Source organism: Manduca sexta, chromosome 7 (genome assembly GCF_014839805.1).
Source record: "Manduca sexta isolate Smith_Timp_Sample1 chromosome 7, JHU_Msex_v1.0, whole genome shotgun sequence".
NCBI classification, from domain to species: domain Eukaryota; kingdom Metazoa; phylum Arthropoda; class Insecta; order Lepidoptera; family Sphingidae; genus Manduca; species Manduca sexta.
The window spans coordinates 6423345-6439678 of record NC_051121.1 but is presented as its reverse complement, the minus strand read 5'-3'; the positions used below and the strand labels follow the sequence as shown (position 1 = coordinate 6439678).

The 16334-nt window shown below is 37.6% G+C and overlaps 2 protein-coding genes across 4 annotated transcripts in view; one reads left to right on the top strand and one right to left on the bottom strand.

The window, feature by feature from the left end:
• The window catches only part of LOC115450956 (myotubularin-related protein 6), a 70383-nt gene that overhangs the window by 28387 nt on the left and 25662 nt on the right, over positions 1-16334 (top strand). The window lies entirely within an intron of this gene.
• Positions 3459-5553, bottom strand: LOC119193822 (piggyBac transposable element-derived protein 4-like). Its single transcript, XM_037447570.1, has 2 exons — positions 5409-5553; positions 3459-5324 (listed from the first exon to the last, which is right to left on the bottom strand). Exon 2 carries the CDS (start codon positions 4916-4918, stop codon positions 3551-3553), a length of 1368 nt encoding a protein of 455 aa, XP_037303467.1. The 5' UTR covers positions 4919-5324; positions 5409-5553; the 3' UTR covers positions 3459-3550.

The following is a 16334-nucleotide window of genomic DNA, read 5'->3' as shown; positions in this document are numbered from 1 at the left end:
GCGTGCACCAGAAACAGACGTCTTCGAAGGATTTGTTAGCCATAACAGGTGCTGATATTACTAGCATGCAGAAAAGCTTGTGGTCATTAGGGGAATGTTTTAGAGTAACATATACAATTCTACATGACGCAGGACATCTTTGGGACTCGCATATGTTACGCTTAGCCCTTGCACAAAAGTTAACCATTGCTGCTGTTGAAGACATGCTTACCAGCAACGATACTTTGGAACTGGCCAACGAAATGTCATTTAATGTAGCTCTGGAACAGCTGCGGTGTTCTTCCGATGTTGACAAATTACAGCAGCATTTTGAAGTAATAATGACGATGCTCGAACGTACGTCAGACTTGTACATGCAACACAGCCAAGCAGAGATTGGCCGGCTTCAAGAATTTATGAATTTACCTCCATACATGTCTAGGACTTTACTTGCTGAATTTGATTGTTTTCTTGAGAAGCATCGACGACCTACTTTACAATCTGTTGCCAGCATGACCAGCCAGCCGTATTCAGGCTCTCCTAAGTTGGCACAACCAACTGCTTTACGTTCCCCTCTACCCAGAGCTATTTTACAAACAGAACTTCAAGAAATTGCCTTACAAAACTGGCGCAATGGTTTTCTGGAATCATTTCAAAGCAACATGGCATTCGTACCTGAAGAGCTGCAACATCAAGCTCAAATGTGGGTTGAAGAGCGAGCATCAGCATTGCACGTGCGTTATTCTTTAAAATTAGTATCGAACAGTATCCGTACAGAGCGTGTAAAAGCGGCTCGTGATGCTCGCTTGGCAGAACTACGATATCACGAAAATCGTCTAGAATCTCATTTAGCTGCGGTCTACAATCTGATAGACGCCTTGCCTATTGAAGCAACTGAATTCCTATCTTTGGACTCGCAATATTTGTATCCGTTATGTAAATGGATCGGTCAAATTCAAGTGGACATGGATGCAATGATAGAACCATTGGATCCAGAAGTACGACGACTAAAGATTTTGAGCTATGGACCACGCTTGGCCAAGCACCGTAGTCTTTTCGAGGAGTCGCTGGATGGAGCTATTGAGCAATATAAGAGGCAGATGGAACATCGTATTCAAGAAGGTCGTATCTCCAATGTTCGCTTCATATCACAAATCAGGTTATTCAATGAAGGCGGTCGCTATGCAGCACCGGAAGCCTCCAAAACCTGTGCTGCTCTAGTTAAAAGTGCCGATGCCTTGGAGATTTGTGCCAATCGCGCTATGGATGCATTAAATCATCGACGTAATCAACTCCTCGCTCTAGCAGATCAGCAACTGTTACCTTTACAGAGAGTAATAGAAGATGTTTACAAAGTAGGTGGCAAAAGCCAGGACAAGAAAAAGCCACCGCCACCGAAGAAGAAGTAGTTTTGATGTATGTGTTTGTAATTTATTTTTGAATGATACCTTTGATTTTTGGCTTAATGATGTTGTTTAATTACATTTTATCAATGTCTTTTAAGATATTAACATGGAGATATTACGTGTGGAATGAAAACTTCGTCATGTTATTTAATAAAATAAGTATAAAATAGTATGTCGTGACAAGCAGAAATAAAGAAACTATTTGAAGTATTAGATGTCATAAAGCCGGTTGGTTTCGTTTACTTTAACTTTTAACATGCACGCTATGATTAAAACCAACGGCTTCCTTTGGAGCTGCGTAAAGTTACGCTACATTTCAAAAAAGACAATTATGTCCCTGTACCTATAATATAATTAGTAATTTACTCAGTAATTTCCGTTCACTGTGTCCATGGTTTCACCTTATCTATACATTGATGCCCCCGTGATATTTTATTTAAAATTTTACGTATTGCTGATTTATAGGAAAATGTTTTCGAAAAATTCATCTCCAGAAATGCCGTATTTTATAATATCATGAAGTCAAATAATACCAGTAATACCCTAATATTTTTTCAATAACCTTGTTATTTTATACCAAATGCATTCGCTGAGTCAAAAGATTTAATAAACCTTTTACTATCCATTACTAGAGTTCTGCGAAACGTGCCCAAAATGCTATTCCGATGGCCTTTCTACATTTCTTTTTACGTTCTGCTGCGAGCGTTTAAGTGTTTGTCGAAGCCCTTAATCTTTCTCCTTCGGTGTTGCGCCGATTCTCAGTTTCACGAGAGTACGTGGGATGTGTTTTATTTAGAGCTTTGGAGTTTAGATCGTAGGATTGTTGTAAATGTATTTTGATTTACAATTTTTTTTTATCAAACTGCATATTATATACTGATGATATCATTGATATACTAATTTTGAAAGTGCTTTTTATTCTATTTTGGCACTTAAAAGTTATTTTGGCATTAAATTAATAAATAAACCACACATGCGTCTTTACCTCTACTAACATTGTGCCTCTGCAAATTTCAGGCATGACTAATATTTTCACCAAAAATCTCGATTTCACTTTTCTGTAATACGGTGTGTGCGTGAGGGTATTTTTGACTTAAAGTATGATGTCGACCCCGCGACGAATTCTCTGAGTATAAGTTACATTAGGTTAGGCCAAAAGGCATTAGATAGGAAGATAAATTCGTGGTTTAATTAAGTAATGCAATTCCCAAATTGCCCTATATTAAACTATGTTACGTCATATAAATTCTCATACGTACGTGTCATGTATTAATCAGTGCGTACGCGTCAATTATTAATCATGCTAGTATTAATCAGTGCTGTAGTTTCTGAACTACTTTGCGTCGAAGATCTAACTTTGACTAAAAGCGCTCAAAGCTCGTCTCGCAAAGTCGAGCAAAATACTTGCTAAAAGGCTTCCCTTTGGTAAAAATAGTTTTAGTTCTAGAACTAAATCTTTCACTTAATGAGGTATTAAAGTTTACAAGAAAAAGAGGAGTGAGAGCTCAAACATTAAACAAAATATAAAATATTATTGAAGACTTATTGGGTTTTGATAAAGTACGTGTTCTGATTTATTGCCTTCTTTATAATATACAACCAGTAAACAAACAATTGAACAACGATTATTATGGCTGATCCATTGTAAAATTTTAGAAATTTCGAATTACCCGTAGAAAGTAAATCGTTTCTCAAATTTTCGTATTGATACTGTAAATAATTCATTTGTGCCGGTCCACGTCAACAATATAGCTGTAGTTGATCAAGCTGTCCATTTGATTGTTATTGACGTTGTTCGTACGTATTGTATCGACGTATTAGTCTTCATATAGCCGGAGAAACCACGGGTAATTAGAACGCAAGTTTAAGAATACAAACGGCACTTGTTTTGTAGAAATCTTAACACTTTGACAGCCAAAGGTTTTAAAACGCGCCTTCCCTGGTTCGCCGACGATTTTCGCCGATATTGTAACATGTATAAAATAAGAACTATCAATGATGAATCTATAATTATTTTTTTATTTATATTATTAACTTGTTTATTTTTAGGATAAAAATAAAAAACATATGTAAATTATTTTTTTTTTATTTAGAAATGTAGTATAAAAAAGGGTTTTTATGAAAAAAACAAGTCGAACATGATCTTGTTTGCTTGTAATTTGTGTTTATGTCGTATAATCCTTGCGTGTATGAAACACTTTGAAGCAAGGATGGTAGCATAAAGGCACGTTGCAGTCTGGGCAGTAAAATATCGTTTCTTTGCGTCCTCGTTTGCCAGTGTTTTTCTTAGAAATGTCTGCACAAACTTTACACACTCTTGCCACTTTCTCTTTTTTTTCGCTGCTCGGTATCCTTTCGAGAAAGTGCCTTCCCACTAGTCTGGTACTGCTGCCTACAGGGTGTGGGCCACGTGAGGGTCCTGGTTCAGCCTCTGGTGCAGTTTGCAGCAGCTGGTCACCACACTCTATCAGGAACTGCGAGAATCGCGGGCGACGGCGTTGAGACCTTGATTTATTATAAATGACATAAGCGTTTACCATGGCTCTTGCTACCAAGTTGAAAAACATCTTTTTCCACCACTTCATGCTCTTTCTATTCCAGGAGTAGTAAGACACGTACTGGTCATTCAGATCTACACCAACTTTGTGGTGGTTGTAATCAAGTACACAATCTGGTTTCAGCCTTTTGGTCACACCAACACCTTTGACTTTCGCATCCACCTTTGTCCAGCTAGCTCCGTGTTTCGTAGTAAGCATGAGTACATCACGCTTGTCCTTCCATTTACAAGCGGTTAGATTGACCCGGTGACAAAAGGCCATTTCGTGTTTTTCCATCGGTTGATGACGCCAATCCTGTGGCAGACCACGACGATTCGCCATTACAGTGCCAACAAGGCGAGTGCCCTTTATCCATAATAAGTCTGCGATTGTCGTACTTGTAAAGAAACGATCCATGTATATGGTGTGCCACTTACCGAAGTAAGGTTCACTCAATTCCGTGATAATTGTTTCCACCGCTTTCGAGTCACCTATGTAGGGAATCATGCGCAGTATATATCCTGTTTCCGCGTCACAGAGCATGTACACTTTCATGCCATATTTATCGGGCTTATCTTTATTATACATTCTGAAGTGCACTCGTCCCCTAAACCCACAAGTGCCCTCATTGATAGCCAAGTTCTCATTGGGATAAAAACACTCTTGACACAACCGACACAGCTCATCAAAAAAAGGTCGGAGTTTGAAAAAAGCGTCGTACTCGGGATCACCACGGGGTTTGTAGTTTGTGTTATCATTTAGATGGAGACAGCTGTAAATGGCTCGGAATCTGTTTCTATGCATGTGCTTCCCGGCGAATGGAGTGGCTATTATTCCCCGTGTAGACCAGTATGAATCAAAACTTTCCTTGTAAACAAGCGTCATATGAATCACGATAGAAAAAAATATCTTTAGTTCAGATTCTTTGACAGCTTTCCATTCGTACAACATAGTGCCAGGTTTCAGAATGCCTTTTCTTGCTTGTTTGGCTTTCATTTGAGCTGCGTAACGGTTAGTTTCGATCTTTAGAGTGTTCCAAAAGGAATCGGGGAAAAAATTGAAAAACAAACCAACTCTGACGAACTTTCATCTACTGGAGCCAATACTTGAGATACTTCTTTAAATACTGGATTTTCTGGCGGTTCTTGCACTGCTTGGTATGACCATCCTTTATATTCATCCATTTCTCTGAGGGTAAGTGCTGCTGCTGATGTGCGGGTACCGCCGCACCCGCGGGTAGCCGAACGCGCCGACAAGCGACCGCGGCGGGATCTCGCATTTCTTCGAGGTGTACTACCCCGGTCCCGTCCGTGTTCCGGTTCAGATAAGTCGTCTGACATGTCAGCATCAACATCTTGTCGATCTTGAACCGATACAACCTCTTGCAAGTCTTGAATAAGGTCTGGAAAGAGAAAAAACAATAAAAATATGTACGGCGCAAGAAGGCTACATTTCTACAAAAATAAACCAAAATACAATAATTTACCTTGAATTTCAATATCAGGGGCTTCTTCAACATCCGAATCATCAGCAACCAAGGCGTCAAGAATTTCATTCGAATCGAGCCGATAACTTCGCCGTGAACTTGTCATTTCGCGCCAAAAATCGTGGACGTGCTTTCGCGATAGCGGCGTGAAAGCACTGGCGGAGCGCGTCACTCGGTCGCTTGTTCCGCTCATACAAAGCGCTCCACCTCGGTAAATCATACATATGTGCGTAGCTAAAGCATCACACTACTATACCAATACACGCGGAACACGGACCACGGACGTCGTTTTAAAATAAACACTAGGAAAGTCAGTCACGTACTGAGAACGTGATCAGCGTCCTGAAGCAAACTACCTGGGACGTACTCTGCACGTGATCGGCTGTGAAAGTGTTAGTACATTATTTTTAGTGGTGGTAGGTCTATCATATGTGAGAATCCGCCTCGGTAGGTACCACCACAATGTCTATTTTTGCCGCTGAGCAGCAGTGTCTAGTCACTGTTGTGTTCCAGTTTTGAAGAACGTTGTGGCCAGTGCAGCTACTGGACATAATGAGACTTAACATCACATGTCTCAGGTTGGCGAGCGCGGTGGAATACCAAACGATACTTTGAAATTCAAAGTTTTGGATGGTGTTTCTATTGTTTATGGGCGGTCGTATCGCTTGCCATCAGACGAACGGCAAGCTTGTCTCGTTATTCAAATAAATAAAAGAAAAAAGACATACGTTTTCATGTCGTATCTTGTAAAAAATATAATAATTAGAATAGGCATCAGACTTACCACCTCATTGCTTTACAATAATAAAAAATATATGAGTCAAATCTACAAAGAAACTTACTGAACGTAACACTTCGATAAATTTCCGGATTCGCCGTAATCTAGACGGATCAAGAGGCAATAAACCGTCCGGCCGTCGAAGATAAACGTGATGGCGTGGTTTTATTCAGGCTCTGACTTGATTAAACAATTTCGTAATAGATCTGGCGGCAGGTGAAAAATATTATTTGTTTTGATTGCAGTTGTGACAGTTTAGCCAATCGTTTCCGGCGCGAAATTTGCTCAGTGTCTTTAATGGATTTAGTAATGTACTTATTTATTTTTATATTATTTCTATCAATCATATTCTATAGTCATACGTCTACAGTATGAATGGTGAAGGAAAATAAGTGAGTGAGTCTTTCTTTTCAAAGTGCAAGGAGCGGTCATTTGGACTTCGCCCAAATACTTCCATTTCATCTTAATACTTATTTTTTTTCATTAATGTCAGTATTCATGATGCACATTCATGCTTTTTGGGATATGGTGGATGTTTGATGGCGGTTAATATCAAGAGGCCACACTCGTTTACCGATTAGTGCTAAAAAAATTGCCTATATGTGTCTTATAATATAGCATAATGTCTTGTCCATTTTCAAAGGTAAACCTCGGCCTATCTTATTACAAGGTTTATTTTTCACATAATATGAATACGAATAACGAAAAGCAAAATTTATACGCATCTCCATTTTACTTAGTCTGGCCATAAATACTGTTACACTTAATTATAAAAAAATATTACATTTGAATTTCGAATCTGTCATTTTTATACGATTGTTCATTGTGTTTTCTCATTTTGGCGCCAATACATTGTAAAATATTTTGCGATATTAAAATGGTGTGGGGTGATAAAGAGAACCGAATCGCTGTGATAGCATTACACAAAGTAGGTATGGAGCCAAATGCAATTTTTAAAACTCTCCATACACTTGGTATTAGTAAAATGTTTGTGTACCGGGCTATTAATAGGTACAATGAGACCTCCTCTGTTTGTGACAGAAAAAGATCTGGCCGTCCACGTAGTGTTCGTACGAAAAAGGTGGTCAAAGCAGTAAGGGAAAGAATTCGAAGAAATCCTGTCCGAAAGCAAAAGATTTTATCTCGGGAAATGAAGATAGCACCTAGAACCATGTCGCGTATTTTAAAAGATGACTTAGGACTTGCAGCCTATAAGAGACGCACTGGCCATTTCTTAACTGATAATTTAAAGAAGAATAGGGTGGTAAAATCGAAACAACTACTGAAGCGGTACGCAAAGGGAGGTCACAGAAAAATTTTGTTTACGGATGAGAAAATTTTTACAATTGAGCAACATTTTAACAAACAAAATGACCGTATTTATGCTCAAAGCTCTAAGGAAGCTTCCCAATTAGTCGACAGAGTGCAACGTGGACATTATCCGACTTCAGTGATGGTTTGGTGGGGTGTTAGCTATGAAGGAGTGACTGAGCCATATTTTTGTGAAAAAGGTATCAAAACATCGGCACAAGTGTATCAAGATACCATTCTTGAGAAGGTAGTTAAGCCCCTTAACATCACCATGTTCAATAACCAAGTATGGTCCTTCCAGCAAGACTCGGCGCCGGGTCATAAAGCTCGGTCCACGCAGTCTTGGTTGGAATCGAACGTTTCGGACTTCATCAGAGCTGAAGACTGGCCGTCGTCTAGTCCCGATCTTAATCCGCTGGATTATGATTTGTGGTCAGTTTTAGAGAGTACAGCTTGCTCTAAACGCCATGATAATTTGGAGTCCCTAAAACAATCTATACGATTGGCAGTGAAGAATTTTCCCATGGAAAGAGTGCGTGCTTCTATTGATAACTGGCCTCATCGTTTAAAGGACTGTATTGCAGCCAATGGAGACCACTTCGAATAAGCTTTTTATATTTTTAATTGTTTTATATTTATGTATTAAACTGACACACTGTAAAAGTAATAAATGTTATTTGCAGTTAACAATTTTCTTTTTTCTTTATTACAATATTTATGGCAAGACTAGGTATATCCACAGGGACACAGCGTGTGTCGCGTATGTCGTGAAAAAAGCGTAAATCCTCATTGGCAGGAAAATATTATGTGCTTCTATGTGAATATTTTGCTTGTATACCGTTATGTCTCTTTTGGGATTCTCTATAAAGACTCGCATACCTAGTATATATTATTATGTACCTATGTAACGTACTTGTATGTGTTATTTGTATATCTATTCATACTAAAATGAAATCGTTAACTTTATTTCAATTATAGTGCTCTTTAAGCGGAATATAAAGAATAATGTATATTCACGCCAGCATAAATAAAGCGACTATATGTTTCTCGTTCATGGTTTCTAATGTAAATGTAATCGCGAAATAGACTTACTATGCGACCAAATTTCTTAATGGTTGCGCTTCGTAAATAATTTCGTAATTATAAAATAATATCACCCCTGTATGGTATTGCCCTACTGCTGGGAACTGAACTCCTATTAGGAGGATTTTTCGTAATTATGTCGATCTGTATTAATGTTATATGTTAGACTGCTTTGGTGGCGTAGTTGTACTGCATGCGCGGTACGACAACTCTCTGAGGTCCCGAGTTCGACATTTGGATTTTTCTGCTTAGTATCAGCCCGGTGTCCGGAATTTGTGCCTGATATGGCGATGGGCTCGCCATCTATCACATCATGGGACGGAACACACTTGGCGAAAAGTGGGTGCTCTAGTTGCGCCTCTGCATACCCTTTCGTGGATAAATGCGTGTTGTTGTGTGTGTATTAATGTTCGTTGATATAGTAATATTGATTACCTATGTTGACTGATTAATTAGTGAGGAATAATTTTCTATTGATCGAGTAATGGGCCTAATGGTAAATAAGGTTTCAACTTTCAATTAATAAAAGCCGTAATATCTATCCGAGGTCGCCAGATTTATATCGGTTCGTTTTCAACCGTATTGGTGGGTCGTTTACGCAACAAATTTGCCTAAATTGTCTGTAAATTATTTACGAAAGATATGAGAAAAATTGGGGTTGTTTCACTGTATCCCATCTGACCCTACGGAATGTTTCGCCTAACCTTGTATCACGAATAGAATTTTACCATTTTTGAAGGGTGTGGGAGATTTGCGAAATATAGCGCTGATATTAGATACTAATTTCTGTATATTATTTTCAAGGAGCAGTTTACAAGTAATAGGTAAAAAAGGGGATTTTACATAACCGCCGACAGTGATGCCGCCATGCGGCAAGAATTAAAATTATGCAAATTGTGTTCCATTTCTCACTATGGGTTTAACCAGGTATTAACCCAAGCTGCATACCTACGAATGATACTATCAGCCAATGTTCAATTGTTTTTTTATAGGACTGACGATTCTCCTTTTATGCGAAATAGCTATCCTCATTTTATTATTTTAAAATCTGTTATCTTTGATACAACATTTGAATATTTCAATCGGAATGGAATAAAAATGTTTTTTCAACTTCATTACGTTGGAAATGTGGCTCGTGTCGGCCACTGGGCGGGTGCGCGATGAAGCGAGCCGACAAAAAAATAACGCGACCCGACCGTATATTGCTTTCGCTCCGTCGGGCTACGTTTTAATATTGGGATACAGTTTTGATTTACACTGGGTCAGTTTTTCAGACCAACAAATAATGGCTAGTAAAATTTATTACATATACGACTTTGGTACGACTAAAAAACGAAACGAGTAAAGTTCTAATAAACGAAATCCTTAGCTCGTTGTTTAAATTTGATGTTTGTGTTTAGTCAAAAGCACAATGCGCCAGTCACGTGATAGTCTCCAACCGATCACAACAAAACGGCACGGTGTCGTGTCGTGTTTTTTTGTCACATTCTAAGCACTAAGGCCTTTTCTTATGGTAAGCGTTGTCCATGCTCGTAACAAAAACTTGTGCAACTTAAAATTAATCAATCGACTTCTCCTTAAAATACACGGTCTGCTACATTTTTGGTAATTACTTCGCTAGCTGCAAAAGCCACATTATTAAACAAAACCGCGTTAATTAAAGGGAACACGAACGTAACCGAATACTCGTCAATTCTGTGAAGCATCGTGTTTAATAATTTTCCTAGTAAGTAAAGTAGATATTATATTACTAACCATAACAACTAGGCCCGTGTGTACCGCGTATAACGCAAACCTTTGAGTCGGCCTCGTAAAATTCCGAATAGTCTGCGGCAATAGTAAAAAGGTACTTTTATTCAAGTGTGGATTCAGAATGTAGCACAGGCCTTGTCAAGGTTACATTTTACAGTCGAAATATGTCTTTGTAAGGTAACTTGTTGACTTTAGCTACGATGTGGGTAGCAATAGAGCCTGTGGACGGACGTTTTCTTGGAGATAACGATGCTCTTTCAAACGCAATTTGACGCGTTGAGAGACCGACATAATTCTGAAGATCGTCAGGCAATTCTACTTTCTCGTTGGTGGTTGATGGCCATTATTATATTTGTAATTTGGATCAAACTTACGATCTCGTCCCGATCACTAGATCGGAAAGTAACTATACTTTGCTGTGCCTGGAAAAAAAAATAAAAAACAAACTTTTATTTTTAATAAATTATACAATCCGTCATGTAAAGTTTCATAATTAATGCTTCAATAATATAAACTTCCACGAAACGAAAAAAAAACATTATCTTACTAGATAATTAAAATCTCTTCCGAGAGAAACATTGTTTCCAAAACATTCAATATAAACCCACATTGTTTACGAAATACGAGGCACAGTGGCGTCGCATTTATTTATTTAATTTTCAACCTTATTTATAAACGTTTTACCGTTTCCTGCCTATTCAGTTTTTTGTCTTCATTGACTTTGTTCTTTAAAGCCACGCTGTAGATTTATACGCAATCCCCACATTTACTTTCTAATTGTTTCATTTAAAGCCTGTGACATTTTTCTGGTATTGTGGGTGTTTATAGGCAGTAGATACTTATCAGGTGACCTACATCTTAGGCGGCTTATACAGTAAAAAGGCTACGAACGCTCCTCTCTTAAATATGAGGATGTGTTACTACTAAATGTGAGGTTTGGTACTTACAGCTGTATTCAATAAATGATTCCAATCTCAATCTTCAATCCGATTCCGAATAAATTAAAAAACAAATCTGAAATCAACCAGTCAAAATGGGTCATTGCTAAGACATATGTCAATTAATTACTCTGATTGGTCCATTTTTGAGATAGATCGAAAAAAGCGATTGGGATCGTTTATTGAAAATGGCGTGTAGTTGTAAAATTACGAAAAGAATTACATTGTTATTAAATATTACAACATTCAAGGTAAAGGTGTGACGTCACCAACGTCGATTATGTCCCTATGTAATCGGCGTCGTACAAGTTATGAAAATTACAATTTTTTTTGTAGCCTGCATATGCAAGACTACGCTTCTATTACCTCTAATTACTGTCAGTTGATGTCTGCCGTTACTCCTATAACTGAAATTTGAGATACTATTACGTTTGACAAATCAAGACTCTCGTCAACTTCAGGCTTTAGCGACTATAGCTTTGGCGTCCCTGTAAAATTATTTATTTACTAAACTAGTAGTCGTCCAGTGGTCAGAATTCGATCGTTTATCTTATTTTATTTGGGTGGCTCACAGCTATCAATAACCAACAAATAGATGATGAAATGAACACAATGCATATGCCCATTACGAGTCACCGCATTTTTAATACATATTCAACATAGATTTTATTTTTCACATTTTACAACTATATTATGGACTTTAATCGTGCCCACACTCCTCCGTGCGCGTAATTTGCTTAAAAGGAGGGTACCTACAAAGTGTTTTCTTCACGCTGTAGTATATAGATTAGAATAATTAATATAAAGCGCAATTTGCGGCCTCACCGCCCTAGCAATTTATTACGGACATGGAGAATGGAAAAATTAGCAAATTTTACCCGAAAAGTATTTCTCATTCTACCCGCAATTTACCATATTCATGTTCTATTAGCTAATGCGATTAGCTACGGCATCCCTGTATTATATTTGGCCGTAAAGGCGAGTTTTGGGCGTTCTTATCAAATATTCAACGGTGGGGCGAGACATGCGAAATTTATTCGGCTTGGATGTGTGACGTCAGCGTTCTTTAATCGTCACGTCCTGAGGGAAAACGTAGCTAATTAATGTGTACCTTATTATGCAGGATGTGTACTGCTTTGGCCTCATTCTATAATTAATAAAATTATATATTAATAATGAACTGAAGCTCTCGCCTTTGTGCCGGTTATTGGAATATAAACCGTATGTAGTATGATCAGATATTACAAGAGGTTCAAAATAATATAGAAGTTTTAGACTAGGCAATTGAATCTCTCTACTTAGAAGTTTTTTTCAGTCCATAGCCTATATTACTACACAAGCGACCTAGATAGCGAACAGCACTCCGTATCATTAATCCTCGCTTCGATAACTCAAAATAACTCGGATACAGCTTGGGGAAACCGCCCCCGTGTTTGCCTACGTGGCTCGGGGAGCGGCCGTGTCGGCTGACTTGACTGACTATAGCTCGCCGTAGATCTTTTATTTTTAACTAAAGTTTTAGTTAATCGACAGCAGATTATGAAAAGTAAAATATGTGATACATAATTACTATCGAACACATTTTTTTACGTATTTATCCATTCGGGGATAAAACTAAATTTCAATGGGAATACAGCAATTGGTGAAATCAAAAGATCCTGAGATTAGCGCGTTCCTAAAGATACAAAAACCCTACGTGTTAATATAATAGTATAGATTATGGTGACTAGATGGTACTTGGATGATTAGTAATGCTAAAGAACTTGGTTGTGGCATCAGGCCCTTGTTTTGTGAACGGACCTTTAGAGCAAACGAATAAATCTACAAAACAAGCCAGTTTGCGTTATACCGAACTAATTGAATTGCGGTTATGCGCCGTAAGATTGAAGTTAGAAGTATTAAGGCGTAGTACGTCGATAGTCATGAGTGATGAAGTAGGTTCAGTTACCTAAAGGGCATTAACTGTTAAGTAATTACGGATGTTTTCTTTGCCATTTCTTTAAATCTCGTCGCCTTTTGTACACCTTTACCAATTAAATAGTAGTTTTGAAACCTCCTTGACATAGTGTTGTAGACTTGCATCATTCAATTGTATTAATTTTATTTTATTACAATAATAAACAATGTCGAAGGATCCTGCAGAACTCGTAGTGTGTAAAATCAGTTTTATTTCAAACCGATGTATATATGCCAGTGCCGAAGCTTCCATACTACTACTTACCTTACTTGATTCCAGCCGGCTTCCCTTTTAGGTTCATTTTAAATTTTTGTTTTCGGTTAAATTGGTTGGGATATGTTATTCCCTCTCAGTAGTAGACTGACAACAGTGGGACAGTATATAATACAGGGCTGATATTATTGTATTATATGTTTACTAAACCATTTTTTTTGCCTCGGGTTACTTTTTGAAAAATTCGCCCTTCGCCACTGATATATGCCCTCTATTCAATGTCGTAGACATGTGTCCTTTGTATGAATAATGTTTAAAGTCACCTATGTATTGGAAAGGATCCAAGTAATTAAACTTTTGTTTCACTAGCATAAAGCCTTAAATCGTTACTGGGCTTTAAAACAACCAATAAAAATTGTTTATATTGTTCATTGTTTGCTATCGAACAATTAATCTGAGGGGTGTACAGCAGAATAAAATAACCTCGTTAATTTTAGTAATTTAATTTTGTTTATTTAATATTCTTAAAAATATTTTCTACTCTTTAGATCTATTAATAAGTTGTTCCTACTGATATACTTCTTTTTTATTATAATCCTTTTAAGCACTGTTCAATTATCTATAGCGTAGATCGAGAGGTCCAAGTGGGTCATCTGATGATAATTGGATTCGCTATCCATAAGCACCCACAAACTATGACATCGGAAACCCATGAATACGTTGCTTGTCTAGGAAAGAAATACGGATTAGAGAAGGAACACAGTTTGGGCTTCCAGAAATCTACTTTGTTTGCCCCGATAGCCCCTCAATGCGACATACCGATTCGACCCATATTCGACTTGGAGTGTTTATTATCGTATAGTGTACACATGGCTTTCCAATTTGACGGAACTAAAAATATATTATCAGTCCTTCTAGTAAGTTGAAGTTCCGAGCACTGAACTCTATTTCCACCTATTTCCATAGCATTGGACTCGGACGCCTCGGGGTCAATTTAACTTCACGGCGTACAGTAAACTTCGCCCCGGTAAGTTGTGATTGGTACCGGAATCCAATGGAACGGGGGTTTAAAACTCCACAGAGTTTGTCTGATGTAATTTTATATATTTCTTAATACTTTCCTTTATTTTCCTTCAGTGTTTCCTTGGCGCTGTTATCCTTCTTCAAATGAGGTTCAAAAAGAAGTATTTCGTGGTTGCGATGTTTGCCATGTTCAATAATCCTGACGCCGTATTAATGAATAAATTTCGCCTTTGGGTAAAATTACAAGTAAATATTTAATATATTTAATAGCCACGCTTAAGCTGTAGTTTAAGAGCTTGTACTCAGTTGCGTCTTCGCTGTTACATAAACATAAGTCAACTATCAAAATCCGTCACATATTATGACTTAAAATGTAATATGAGGTGATGTTAATATGAGTTTATTAAATAGAGAATATCTTAAGATGCCGACCTTCTCTTGACAGCGTGTCAACTGATGTCGTACTTAAGAGTTAAACTGAGCTGCATTAATAAATACGGCTTCTGGTGTCGTATGATCTGTCTTAAAGTAATTCACGCAGTTTCGTAATGTTCTCTTAATCAAGGTTCTAAGTAGTACTATGATAACGTTTGCCATTGGCAAACGGCGAGGCTGATCCAACTCATTTAAGTCTATGAAAAATCTCAATTTTCATTTATCTGAGCGAAAAGAGATAATCTACGATTAATACAGATTGATGGTATGGTTTGTAGTGAACTTTTGCATTATTCATTATTTGTATGACTTTATACATTTTTGATTACACTACGTCAGATGTAGTTTTAATCAAACAATTCATTAGAAACTAACAAACCTCAAATTAATTAAAGGCGTTTTTCACAAGTTTCAAGTAAATTTATATTTGCCAGTTATAGTATTAAACAGCTAATGTAGATACTAGTCATTTAATTGCCATTTATTCGGTAGCATAGGTCAGAGAGAGACTTTTGTATTTAGTCGGCTTATACATTTACGTGACAAGTAGCTACTCAGAAGTAGTTCACATGCCTTTAATGTAGTCTAAAATGTAACAATTAGAATATATTCGCTCTTGTTAACTCATACTTTGAGTATTTCACGTTAATTCCGTTGAACAATTCGCTTGGCGCGTTGTCACGAAATTCCCCGTCCGGAATTCGTACGAAACGGCCGATATTGTTCAAAATTAACTCGCGTATGAATTTCAGTAATGAGATACAGGCGCACCGTACCTTGTACAGCTGTTGTTTTACTCAAATTGAAATTGTTCTCAACTCCGAAATGCGGACCGTGGTAGTTTCGGACTCTTTATTTAAAACTCTGCCATTGGTAGATATTTAGGTCTTTGCCTTTGCTGTGTAAGTTTATTTCAATACATTTATTATTACGAATAGTGTAGGTGTTACACAATTATACCCTTATCATTTACCAGTTACCCTTTAGTTGTGTTGTGATATATTTGCGACAGGCACAACTAACAGTTCAGGAACTTACCTGTAATTATAAACAAAAATGTGGTTCTATTAGTAATAAAAATTGCGTCATGAAATTGTTATCTATAACCTTTTACTGGTGGTAGGTCTCTCATATGTGAGAGTCCGCCTCGGTAGGTACCATCGCACTGTCTATTTCTGCCGCCAAGCAGCAGTATGAAGTCACGGTTGTGTTCCGGTTTGAAGGACATTGTAGCTAGTGTAGCTACTGGACATAATATGACTTAACTTATCAAGTCTCAGGATGGCGAGCGCAGTGGAATACCAAACAATACTTTATAATGAAAGGTGTTTCTTCTGATCATGGGCGGTTGTATCGTTTACCATCACGCGAATGGCAAGCTCGTCGCGTCACTCAAAGCAATAAAAAAAATATTAAATCATATTATAAGTCATATT

Coding starts and splice junctions, on each gene's coding strand:
- LOC119193822 (XM_037447570.1), bottom strand. CDS start 4,918: ATGAAAGCCAAACAAGCAAGAAAAGGCATTCTGAAACCTGGCACTATG.